The 13,371-nt window shown below is 52.8% G+C and overlaps 1 protein-coding gene across 3 annotated transcripts in view; it reads right to left on the bottom strand.

Moving 5' to 3' along the window:
- FRMPD1 (FERM and PDZ domain containing 1) overlaps positions 1-13,371 on the bottom strand; it is a 184,000-nt gene that overhangs the window by 8,282 nt on the left and 162,347 nt on the right. For 2 of the 3 annotated variants that reach the window (XM_017350594.4, XM_051843909.3), the window contains 7 exons: positions 9,944-10,069; positions 8,773-8,892; positions 7,918-8,054; positions 6,779-6,905; positions 6,568-6,663; positions 5,032-5,214; positions 2,012-2,159 (listed from right to left, as the gene is read on the bottom strand). In XM_017350594.4, the coding sequence (XP_017206083.3) occupies positions 2,012-2,159; positions 5,032-5,214; positions 6,568-6,663; positions 6,779-6,905; positions 7,918-8,054; positions 8,773-8,892; positions 9,944-10,069 (937 nt within the window). Of the gene's footprint in view, positions 1-2,011; positions 2,160-5,031; positions 5,215-6,567; positions 6,664-6,778; positions 6,906-7,917; positions 8,055-8,772; positions 8,893-8,978; positions 9,155-9,943; positions 10,070-13,371 lie in introns of those variants that run through there. The other variant, XM_089318543.1, reaches the window with a different exon arrangement.

Genomic DNA, 13,371 nt, shown 5'->3' with positions numbered 1-13,371 from the left:
AGCCCCAGCCTGCGGCACTGGCATCCCTCATGGGCACCGATTCGAGTCCTGGCTGCTCCACTTCTGATCCAGTCCCTGATAGTGTGCCTGGGAAAGCAGCAGAAGATGGCCCGAGTTCTTGGGCCCCTGCACCCATGTGGGAGACCTTGAAGAAGCTCCTGGCTTTGAACTGGCCCAGCTCTGGTTGTTGTGGTCATTTGGGGAGTAAACCAGCAGATGGAAGATCTCTCTCTGCCTCTGCCTCTGCCTCTTGGTACCTTTGCCTTTCAAACAAATAAATAAATCTTTAAAAAAATATTCAGGAGGTGCAAGTATTTGGCCTAGAGGTGGTTAAGACATGACTTGGGCCACCCATATCCCACACTGGAGTGCTCGAGCTCAAGCCTCAGCTCTGCTCCCTATTCTGGTTTCCTGCGAATGCACTCTCTGGGAGGCAGTAGACGGCTCAAGTAGTTGGGTCCCTCCCACCCAGGAGTTTCCAGCTCCTGGCCATTCCAGGCATTTGGGGAGTGAACCAGCAGATGGGAGCTCTCTCTCTCTCTCTCTCCCCCTCTCAAATAAAATAAATAAAATAAATTTAAAAAGTATTCAGGGAGGGGCTGGTGCCGTGGCACAGTAGGTTAATCCTCCTCCTGTGAGGCCAGCATCCCATATGCGCGTCAGTTCTAGTCCCGGCTGCTCCATTTCCAGTCCAGCTCTCTGCTATGGCCTGGGAAAGCAGTAGAAGATGGCCCGAGTCCTTGGGCCCCTGGACCCATGTGGGAGACCAGGAAAAAGCTCCTGACTCCTGGCTTCAGACTGGCGCAGCTCCGGCCATTGCAGCCATCTGGGGAGTGAACCAACGGAAGGAAGACCTTTCTTTCTGTCTCTACCTCTCTCTGTCTGTAACTCTAACTCTCAAATAAAATAAATAAAATCTTTAAAAAAATATTCAGGGAATAACTACATCTGTATAGAATGTGTAGAGACTTCTTTTTCTTGTCATTCTTACCTAAACAATACAGTATAGCAATTGTCTATATTGTATTGACATTGTGTTAGGTAGTATAAGTAATCTAGAAATGATTTAAAATGTATGGCAGGCAATATGCAAATGCTACACTATTTTATATAAGGACTTAAGTGCCTGCGGTTTCTGATATTCCCAGGTATGCTGGAACCAGTCCCCCACGGACGCCAAGGCATGACCACATTTTCCCTTAATTTTGTCATCATCTGTTCTCCTGAGATGATTGACACCCATCTCACCCATAGAGGAAACACTGCATCACGGTGAGCTACTGAGCTCTTCCCACCTCCAGTCAATGACGTCACACTGGAAGCTTGGAACTGGGAATGGTGGGGGTGCTTATACCATGGCGGTAGGCAGTGTTTCTCCCCTGCAGAGACAGTTGTCAAACACTTACCTGCACTCCTGGAAACACACAGCATTGTGGTGATGAGACAAAAGCCCCACAGAAGCTGGGCGCTGGCCCCAGAGCTGTCTCACTTGGCCCCCACTTCACTCCTCATGTGGCCTGATTTCAAGTGTCTCCTGTCTCCAGCACCCTCTTCTTCTAAATGCAGAAGGTTGAGGATTTCTATTATAGTTCAAGAGAATGCAAGAGTGCACCCAAGAGAAGCCAGCTCACCTACTTTCTGAACTGATAAGTGACATCTCTCTCACTGAGAAACGAAGATGCATATGGTGGGTCCTAGAGATGGTCTTGGGGAACAACAGGGAATCAGACCTTCCATGGCCTTCCTTGGCCTTCCTTGGCCTTCCATGGCCTTCCATGGGCTTCCTTGGCCTTCCATGGCCTTCCATGGGCTTCCTTGGCTTTAGGAGAATTTCTGCATTTTCTATTTAGGAGAGATCCACTGCTTACTTGGAAATACATCGAGCAGTGGTTCTCACCCGCTTGAGTTGAAGTCTCAGGTCAAGTAGCTCACCACCTCCCTGAAGGCTACTGCTAGTTACAAGGTCGGTGAAACGGACTCATCCTTACTAGGGCAACCCTCCAGGTCTCACCTTCTTCAGCAGACACTCGGTGCCCTTGTTGTTTGTTTCCAGGCCAGAGGAAAATGGAGGTGACTGGGTCAACGAACAGCCTGTAGTACCCAGCGATCAGGCAGGCGAGGTCTTTTGCACTGTTGGATTCCAGCAGCAAAGTCAGAACCTGGGAAGGCAAAGAGAATTCTGCTTACCAAGGGCCCAGAGATGGGCTGAAGCCGCACAACAGGGCCATGTTGGGGCAGAAACATTTCAAGTGTCCAGGCGGGTCACCAGGTACCCCATATTCTCACCTACAAGGCTCTAAGTGGGTGTATGCACACACACAGGTACATGACCACAGAGATTACATGCACTTGTGTACAATCACCTGAGTGATTGTACACTGATTGTACGGCTGATGTTGGCAAACTCAGCCAACGTGGACATGATGTTGAGCTTGCTGTTGATAATCTGGCTAATGCCATACTTGGCTCCTACTAATGCATGTACATACACAGTCACAATGCACGTGTGTGCACACCTGCACACACAGCTGAGTGAACATGCATGTCCGCACACGTTCACAATCACAATGCACGTGTGTGCACACCTGCATACTCAGCTGAGTGAACACGCACGTGCACACATGTTCACGACCACAACGCACGTGTGCACACACCTGCACCCACAGCTGAGTGAATGCGCACGCGCACACACACAATCATAATGCACACATCTGCACACACTGCTGAGTGAACACACACATGCACATACATTCACAATCACAATGCACGTGTGCACACATCTGCATACTCAGCTGAGTGAACACGCACGTGCACACATGCTCACAATCACAATGCATATGTGCACACACCTGCACCCACAGCTGAGTGAACATGCATGTGCACACACGTTCACAATCACAATGCACATGTGCACACACCTGCACCCACAGCTGAGTGAACGCACACATGCACACAATCACAATGCACGTGTGTGCACACCTGCACACACAGCTGAGTGAACGCACACGTGCACACAATCACAATGCACGTGTGTGCACACCTGCACCCACAGCTGAGTGAACGCACATGTGCACACAATCACAATGCACGTGTGTGCACACCTGCACCCACAGCTGAGTGAACGCACACATGCACACAATCACAACGCACGTGTGCACACACCTGCACCCACAGCTGAGTGAACGCACACATGCACACAATCACAATGCACGTGTGTGCACACCTGCACACACAGCTGAGTGAACGCACACGTGCACACAATCACAATGCACGTGTGTGCACACCTGCACACACAGCTGAGTGAACGCACACGTGCACACAATCACAATGCACGTGTGTGCACACCTGCACCCACAGCTGAGTGAACGCACATGTGCACACACGTTGACAATCACAATGCATGTGTGCACACACCTGCACACACAGCAGAGTGAACGCGCATGTGCACACACGTTCACAATCACAACACATGTGTACACACACCTGCACCCACAGCTGAGTGAATGCACACGTGCACACAATCACAATGCACGTGTGTGCACACCTGCACACACAGCTGAGTGAACGCACACGTGCACACAATCACAATGCACGTGTGTGCACACCTGCACCCACAGCTGAGTGAACGCACATGTGCACACACGTTCACAATCACAATGCATGTGTGCACACACCTGCACACACAGCAGAGTGAACGCACATGTGCACACACGTTCACAATCACAACGCACGTGTGCACACACCTGCACCCACAGCTGAGTGAACGCACACGTGCACACAATCACAATGCACGTGTGTGCACACCTGCACCCACAGCTGAGTGAACGCACATGTGCACACATGTTCACAATCACAATGCATGTGTGCACACACCTGCACACACAGCAGAGTGAACGCGCATGTGCACACATGTTCACAATCACAATGCATGTGTGCACACACCTGCACCCACAGCTGAGTGAACGCACATGTGCACACATGTTCACAATCACAACGCACGTGTGCACACACCTGCACCCACAGCTGAGTGAACGCGCATGTGCACACACGTTCACAATCACAATGCACGTGTACACACACCTGCACCCACAGCTGAGTGAATGCACACGTGCACACATGTTCACAATCACAATGCACACGTGCACACACCTGTACACACAGCTGAGTGAACGTGCATGTGCACACACGTTCACAATCACAACACACGTGTGCACACACCTGCACCCACAGCTGAGTGAACGCGCACGTGCACACACATTCACAATCACAATGCACACGTGCACACACCTGCACACACAGCTGAGTGAACGCGCCCGTGCACACACATACACCATCACAATGCACACGTCTATGTCCACATGCAGATCACCTGAGGATCCTTGAAGACACACACAAGATACACACCAATCATAATGCGTGTGTGTATGCACACACATTTGCACATGCACAGCGGGTTCCTCTCCTCGCATCTGTGCGAGGTCTTCTGCCTCTCTACCTTCTGCCCTGACCCCTCACTCCAACCCCCCCACCCCACCTTGCTCAGTCATACAGTGGGGCCCCTTTGGGACCTGACTTAGAAAAGGAAAAGGAGCAGGAATTGGGGGGGGGCAGGGAGAGGGTGATAAGAACAAAGTGCCATTCTTGAGCAGGCTGGATTAAATCAAAAGACAGCAGGATGAATGCTAGGCAGCCCCAGAGGCCCTGTACTTTTTACTCGTTCATTTCAGTTTCCACCACTCAAACTTGGGCAGGTGTCCTGGTGCTATGCGTGTGATACAATCCTCTGGTGTGCCCAGCCATCTCTCTGAGCCCAGCAGGACCAGGAAAGCGCATGGTCCAGCTCAGGTCTCTCCCAGGATAATTCACCCTGGGCACCACTTTCCCCTTGATGGGACAGGGTGGACAATTCACCCTCGTAAGCAGATGTTGAGCATTAGACTCCATCATGATTCAAAATGCACAGAAACCACCCCAGGATGATCTCCCACATTCCAGAAGCTGCGTGCTGAGCGCTCCGCTTGTGTTCGTTACCTTGACGTCTTGGAGGTACACTTTGACCATGCTCACTTTCTCAGACTCTTCCATGAGCTCAACGCGGCTGATGTTGGCAAACTCGGCCAACGTGGACATGATGTTGAGCTTGCTGTTGATAATCTGGCTAATGCCGTACTTGGCTCCTACTAAGATGGCAATGTAGGATTCTCTGTCCTGTAACTGCGGGAGGGTGGAAGCGGGGTTAGTCTCCAACCATGAGCTGGTGTAAATACACTGCTCATGTTAAGAAAGCCTACTTCCTCCAATAATTCAGTGTGTATTTTGTAAAGAACTAGAAGATGCAAGTCCAAAGGCTCCTCAAACAAAATAAATGTTTAGGAGGGAAATGCTAATTACCCTGACTTATCATTATATACACATATTGTACATTATCACTGTACACACATATTATATAATGACTTGACCATTATACATTATACATATATATTGAGGTATTACACTGTACTCCATATAATGAAAAATCATTACATAAAAAAAGTTAATAAAAAAAAAAGGTTCCTCTCCAGTAATTCTTTGATTTCCATTTTGGTCTTCACTGCCAATCTCTAAGATGACTGCCTACCCCAGGCCCCGTGTACAGCGAAATTAGGTAGAAATTTCTCTCCCATAAGCCCCTTTCCAGTAGCGCGCCAAACCACAGGACTGTTCCGTGTTCCGGTGACACAGTCCGGGCTTTCACACCTGTGTGCCTACAGCATGCGTGTGCTCCTCTTGGAATCCCTGCCCTGCCACCCCTGCCTGTGGAAACGCTGCCCCTGCTTTAAACGCTTCCAGCACGCCTCCTGCCCACAGCTCACTGCGCATGTGCAAGGGGATCTGCTCTGGGCTGGACAGCTCCGGGCTGACTGAGTGGGGGGTCTGGGGCCCGGAAACCACACCCCCAGCCCCACCCTGCTGCGAAGCACCTGCTCTAGGCCTGGGCTCCGGAGGGAAGCAGAAGCAAGGACAGGAACAGCACGATGGCTCCTTTGCTGCCCTTCCCCTCCCAGCCCACCACTCAGGTGTCCCCGTGTGAGGGACCGAGCCCAGCTGGGCGGCCGTCTAACCTCCCTACACCTCCTTCCAGATTCCCGATCTTCCCCCTTCACCGCCACACTTCCAGCACCCTCCCTGGGATGCATTTCCACAGTCCTGAAGTCTGGCCAGAGCCAACGCCTGTGCCCTTCCTCAACCCCTTCCCCTCTTCCTGTGCTCCACCGGAAGCCAGCAGCGGCACCACAGCAGTGGCCAGCTTCCATCTCATGGCTTTGCTTTGCCCTCCTGGGCAGCCGGCTTCATCCTTCCAGGGTGGAAGCCACAGCTTGCTCAGTGCTGCCTCCTCTAGCACTTTTGTAGGGCTGATCCTGCGCCAGGGCCCGACGAACACTTGCCAATGGCTTACTCTCTATTTTCTCAAACAGTTCTAATACATGGTGGGGTCCCGCAGAATTTCTAGCTAACAGCTACATGAATTGTTTCAGAGGATCTAAGGTCTCCTGCAACAGCAGGATCCCGCAGCTCTCTACTACGTACCATTAAAGTAGCATTAAAGATTTTCCCGCCGTAGGTCTTGAGTTCCCCAAGGATCTGCAGATAATTTAAACGGAGCTGAGCAGCAGAAATAAGTTGCTTAAATAGAAAGAAAAAAGACCCAGTTGAAGTCAGAGTTATTCACTGCCTGAAAGCCAGGCCAAGGCTTCACGACAGGTGGCTGGGTGCACGGGGAGAGGCCGTGAGACGCTACCTTCTGTCGGGGCTCCAGCAAGTTCTGGTTCCTCTTCATGTGGAAGCTAATGGCTTTCTTGATGTCCTTGCCTTTCATGTTTCGGAGTAGAGTTGGAGAGATAAAGTTCTCAATTCCCCAGTCTTTCCTGCCAGGAGACATTGGGGACACAGGCCCATTTGGACAGTGTGCTTACCTTCGAGTCAGCACTGAGTGTTTCTGTAGTACAGCAATGCCGAGCTTGTCTCCAGCAAAAGGAATGCATGCACCTGCAGATATAGAGTCTCCCTCCCCACCCCCACCCACTCCACAAAAACCACCACTGCCATTATTCAGAAGCTAGACCCCACTGAGCACTCTGGAGCTCACTTCTGCGGTGTGGTGTGATATCCTGCGAATCAGAGCGGGAATCCGCAATCCTTTTTCCTACAACCCATATGGCACACAAAGATCACACACTCTCATGGGGCAACATATGGCCCCAAGGCCAAGCTTCGGGGTGACGCCAGCCTCAAAACCCACCACGACATTGGTGGACAACATTCTCAGTTCCTACTCCCTACAGCTTCAACTCCGTGCACCTGCAGTAGGGCCCGGGACGCGTTTTAGTTGTAAACTATGATCTTCCATACGACTGTGCCCAGCCAGGGCAGGGTTGAGATTTGGGGAGAGGCTAAGCAAAACTGTTCAGGGTAAGAATCAGGAGGTGATGGAATCCTGGGACTGCCCAGGGGACAGAGAGGGGGAATAACACGACAGGGATGGGTTCACGCACACATGCGCGTGCGCGCTTGCGCACACATACACACTGGTAAGAATTCATTTCCAGAGCATTCCTGCCCTTAGAAAAGCCTAACAACAAAGCTGTCAGCAGATCGCCCACGACATCCTCCCTGGGACTGGGGATTCACAAGGGAATCCTGTGTCTGTCCATCTGGAGTTGGCATCAGCCCCAGAGGGAGCAGCCAGACTCTGACATGGGGGGTTGGGGTGGGTAGAGGGGGAGCCGGGCCGGGTGGGAGACGGTGGGGAGGGAAACAGATGGGGAGGCACTGGCCAGCTGGATAGGAGCTGATATCAGCTTTCTGCAGAGCCGGCCAGCCTGGCCCGGGGCCAGCAAAATCACAAATGCGATGCAGCTGCTTGCCCCCGCCACTCACTCTATGTACTTCAGAGAGATCTTCTGGGGCTGGGCACAGGCGTAGATCCGCTCCTGGATGTGCAGGGCCGCCAGGCGGAGCGCCGAACTGCACTTCATCTCCACCGCGAAGCGCTCCTGGAGCACGTCGCTGCAGCTCTGCAAGAGGTGGGGCGGGGCGGTCGGGAAGCGGAACTGGCTCCTGCCCCCCCCACCCCCACCCCCCGGCCAGGAACTCGGCTCTGAGACCAGGCTGGCCGTTCTGGGCTGTGTGACTTTGATGGGCTGCACTGGTGTCTCTGATGGCTCAGTGACAAGAGCCCCATCTACTCTGTGCGGTGTCTGTGCCGCTTACATGAGCAGGTGTCAGACCCACAGTGGTCACGTGACATGGGGATGCCTCCCCAGTGACGCTTTCTCATCAGAATGAAAACGACCTCAGTAAATCTCAGCCAAGGAGCCCCAGGGGAGGTGCCAAGGACCCAGGTGTGGGCTCTGTCACTAAGCGGGAGACACAGATAAATCCCGTGACCTTTCCGGAATTCAATTCCATCATTTCTAAAACGAGGCTTTGAGGCACCTACGCCCCTTTTAGCAACACAAGCAGAAACTGCAAAGATCCTAAAAACAGTATTGGGAACCGTGTCCTCCACATTGGAGACTGCCTAGAGGTCATGATTCCGTGGAAAAATCTCCTATCACAGCCACTCTGGAACAGGAAAGCAAATTCTAGGGGATAAGTAGCCCAGCCTGTCTCAGATAAAGAGAGCCCCTAGCAGAGAGCTGCTTTATTGCCTTGAGCTCCTGCTCAAAGGAGCCCACGGTGCCTTCTCTGAGAGCAAGCTCTGGGACTGCAGGGAGCACCACCCCCGGGCACCTGCAGGTAGAGGTATTCAAAGGCCACGGGGTCTTCTTTCAGGAGGTCCAGGGGATCCTTGGGAACAAAACACACCCTGAAGAGGCAGCGGGAGTCACAGGACCCTTCCCTCTCCACCACCTGCGAGGGGAGAGGGAGACAGGATTAGTCTTCTCGCTGCCTTTGTCCTTGCCCGTCTCCCACAAGACTACTTTAGAAAAACAAACAATGAAAGGGCGGCCCCAGAGATTTCAATTTCAGTGCTTCTCAAGACAGCCGTGGGCCTTCGCTCCCAATCTGACTTCCTTTCCCATGGGTATGAAATCTAAGTTTCTGTAGAGGAAACCCCTCCTTCCCGTGCCCCGGGCGCCTTCCCACAGACCCTCCACGTCTCTGTCTGTGCTGGGTGCCTGCTGTTCTCTTTTCCACAACTAAGAGCAGGCGCATACTGCTCCACACCTGACTTTGGTTATCTTCTTAAATCTTAAGGATTGAACTTGATTTTCTGTCCCAATGTAAATGAAATGGAAGTGATATTTGATTATTATTATTATTATTGGAAGTGATATCTTTCAGTGGCAAACCTCACGGGGCAGTGACTGGGGTCAGACTCATCTGCCACTCGGGACGCTCCGAGAGGCTTCCATGAAGCTGCTCCCTACTTGTGCTGGTCCCTGGCTTCAGAAGCCCCTTCTTGCTTCCAATTGTCGAAACACGACTCATTTCTGTAATACTGCATAGTCGATAAGGAGTTGCTGAGTGGACCTGTGCATGGCTGTAACGTTACTGAAAGGCTGGAGGATGGAGGAGCCCAGATGGCCCTGTCCTGTCCCCGGGGCTCTCTTGGGGGTGAAGCCCCATTGCAAAGGCTTAGCATAGCACCAAATGCTTCTCCCCACGGCTCAGAGGCAGCAAGTGCAAGAAAGCATCAGAGCTGGCAGTAAAGTCCTGGGGGCTCTCTCGGCTGTGGCACCTGCAGACAACTCACCTTACCCCACTGAGCCTGCGTCTCCCCATCTGCAAAAACGGGGACCTCAAGTCTGCACCCTGTCTACCCCATGCAGGCAGCTGGGAACCCGCCCTGAAGCCCATCCTGCTGCCCCCAGGCTGAGCGAGCTCTGCGCCTTCTGGGGCGGGAGAAGGTGCACGCGCTGAGCCTGGGCCGGAGGCTGTGGCTGGGGGTCCCCCCTACCTGCTGGATGAGCTCCTCCTCGTGCAGCAGGTGCAGTCGGGAGACGCTGTACTGCTCTTCCAGCACCAGCGCGAAGTACTCGATACTGCGGATGGACAGCTTCTCCCTCACTGTGAGGATGATGTCCTGGCGGGCACAGGAAGGCATGGGGGCACCTGAGCGGCAGGGGGTGGCTCCCCAGTGCTGCTGGCGTGGGAAAAGCCTGTGCAGACCGGCCCACCACCACCCCAGGCGGGGCTCCAGCTCCCGACAGTGGGGCCCTGCCTGGCCCAGCACCTGCTGCTCCCCGCTCCTCGGGCGCTAGTGCCACTCATCTGGCCACCCTCTCTCCAGTGACTTAGAAGGTTGGCGCCGTCCACTGTGGGTTTCTGGCTCTCTCGCCGCAGTCTCTGGCTCCATCCTCTCCCTGGAGTCTCCAGGCAGAACTGTACCACCCATCCCTCCTCTGTAGCAGACAAGTCTGACATCTCTGAGCCCCAAGGTTGTCCCACATTCACCACAGGGGCCTCTGTCATCGCAAGGCCTTCCTGGCCTCGGGGAACCCACATGTGCTGTTCCCTGTGCCTCATACACTTTTCCCAGGACTCGCCACAAGGCTGCTTTTCCAGCTCCAAGTGTCAGTGTAATTGTCACCTCTTCAGAGAGTGACTCTAAGTGTGACTGTCTCCGGTACTCTCTGTCTAGGGCTGTGTTTATGCCCCTCATCGTTATTTAATGGTAATATCCTCAACAACAGCTATGTTTCCCAGTAAAAGACAGCACACTAAAGCGAGAAGCACGAGGTCTGGCCCTAGACCACCGCTTACTGGCTGTGTGTCTCCTGCATAACTCGCATTCTCTCTCTATGCCTCAGTGTTTTCATCTGTAAAATGGCACTAGTATTAACACTTTTCCCACAGGGTCGTTATGTACATTAAATTAAATAGGCTTTTAAAAGGGTATCTCTCAGATGGGGAGGATTCGGGGTATGCTAGCTTGCTGGTACCTGTTTTCTTGCTCACTCTAACGGAGGGTCACCCCCCTGAGGACGTCACCTTGCCTGTCCTGGCCCTCCGCTACCTCCCTGTGCCCGGCATTTAGTAAATGCTCAGCGAACTTTCCCTTGGCTGCTTATCGATGCCCAGTCAGAACTTTGAACACAGCCAAGTCCCAAACCATTAGCTCTACCTGCATCTCACGACTTCCAATTCCGAATCCTCTCTGCCTGGCTCCGTCGTCTTCCATAACCAGCCGGGGACTAAGCCCTTTAGAGCCCGTCTGCTTCTGTCACTTGGTGTTAATTCAATGTCCACTGCGCGCCAGGCGCTGTACTGGCCGGGACGGGAAGCCCGACCCTCGACCCCGTCCTTTCTCCCACTCCGGCTTGAGCACACACATTCCTCCCCGCTTTGCAGAGTGGTGCCCTCTGGGCCCTCCTGCCGCCCACCTGCACTCCACCTTGCATCTAGATCAGGGGTTGGCGAGCCATAGCTCATGGACCAAATCCAGCCCACATGTCTGCTTTTGCAATTAAAGTTCTATGACAACAAAGTCAAGTCCACTGGCCACAATGGCAAAGTCAAGGAACTCCGACAGACCCCTGATGTCCTGCAGATATTTACTATCTGGCCCTTTATAAAAAGATTGCTGACTCATGACTGACAGGGACCTGACGAAGCCTTGTAGTGCTCATGCTCTCCCCCACCCAAGGCGCTCAGCGGCTCCCCACGCTCTCAGCTCCATCTTCCAGGCCCTCAAGCATCAGGTGCCAACCCCCTCCTCCCACTTTACCCTCCGTTGCTTCTCACAACACACCCTGCCCCCAAGCTCCACACACTTGCCAAGCTTGCTCGTTTCGGGGTCTTTGTGGACACCGTTGGCCATGGCCGGATGCTGTCTTCACACACCACTCCTGGCCCTGTCCCCGTCATGCCCACCCAGCTTCCCATGTCTACCATGTAGGCCACCGCTCTCCAGAGGCCTTGCCACCCAGCTGGAAACTCCCTGAGCCCACACCCCCTGGCTTCTGCCCCACTGTCATGATCCGAATCACGTTGTGCCTCGTGTCACACTGAGTTTTCCATGTCTCTCTCTCTCTTTAAGATTTATTTATTTATTTGAAAGACACAGTTGGAGAGAGAGAGAGAGAGAGAGAGAGGGAGAGAGAGGGAGAGATCTTCCATCTGGTAGTTTACTCCCGAAATGGCCACAACAGCTGGGGCTGGGCCAGGCTGAAGTCAGGAGCCAGAAGCCTCCTCTGGGTCTCCCACTTGGGTACAGGGGCCCAAGCACTTGGGCCATCTTCCACTGCTTTCCCAGGCACAGTAGCAGGGAGCTGGATTGGAAGTGGAGCAACTAGGACTTGAACCGGCGCCCATATGGGATACTGGCACTGCAGATGGCAGTTTAATCCACTTTGCCACAGCGCTGCTCTCTCCAGATTTCTTGTCATCCAAGCCCCATCCCAAGATTCTGAACTTCCTAAGAGCGTGACCCTGGGTAGCAAGCTGGTAGGAAGCACGGTACAAGAAAAAAATCAGTATACATGCCCCAGCCAAATGAAACACTATTTTTGTTGATTTAAATTTTGACATGAGAGCTTTTCTTCTCTTTGGTGAGAAGCGGAAAGAAATCACCGATCAAGAAGAGCAATTTCCCCTTTTATTCACCAAAATGCTGATGGAGTTTGCTTGTATCTGCCACTTGGTCACAAAGAGCTAAAAGACGTGCTTTTAAAACTTGGGCTACTGCAGACACTGAGATTAGCCATTGTTACCCTGGCTAAGCTCTTGCTAATTTCTCCAATGCTCTCATCTTGGGCTTAGTTCCCCTGGGACATGGCTTTGATTCTAAATCCCCTCCCAGTCTTTTTTGACCACCCAAGGGGGGGAACTCACCTTGAATAAATCAACCCATCCATTCCGAGCCACTTTGATCAAAGATGACAGAAGCAGAACTCTTGTCTGATTCATTTGAAAACTTCTTATACAGAAGGGATAGAGCAGCAGGCTCTAGTGCAAAGTTCAAAAGCCAGTTAGGAGCCAGCTGAGCTTGGCAAGTTTTGGACTTCCTGAGTGAAGTGGGGTTTAGCACTGGTCACTTCATACGACTATTGGGGCATTAAATGAGGTAGTACAGCAGAAGTGCCTGGGCCAGTGCCTGGCACACAGTAAGCAGAGTCTGCCCCTCAGGGCCGCCATTTTGGGTGGTAGGCAAGAGTTACGAAGCTGCTTAGGATGTCTGCATCCCTTGTCTGAGGGCCTGGGTTTGAGTCCTGCTCTGCTCCAATTCCAGCTTCCTGCTAACCCCACGCCCTGAGAAGCAGCAGGTGATGGCTCCAATAGTGGGTCCCCACCACCTGTTTGTTAGTAAAATGGCGCAGTCTTATCTATGGCACGATCTACACCCTGACACCGTCCTATGTGGAAGCCAGGTGGCCACATGGCCCA

The sequence above is a fragment of the Oryctolagus cuniculus genome, chromosome 1 (genome assembly GCF_051225735.1).
Source record: "Oryctolagus cuniculus isolate XC-2025 breed Fujian yellow rabbit chromosome 1, ASM5122573v1, whole genome shotgun sequence".
In the NCBI taxonomy this organism is placed as follows: domain Eukaryota; kingdom Metazoa; phylum Chordata; class Mammalia; order Lagomorpha; family Leporidae; genus Oryctolagus; species Oryctolagus cuniculus.
Note: the sequence above shows the minus strand (reverse complement) of the source record. Positions and strands in the feature narration are given on the sequence as shown.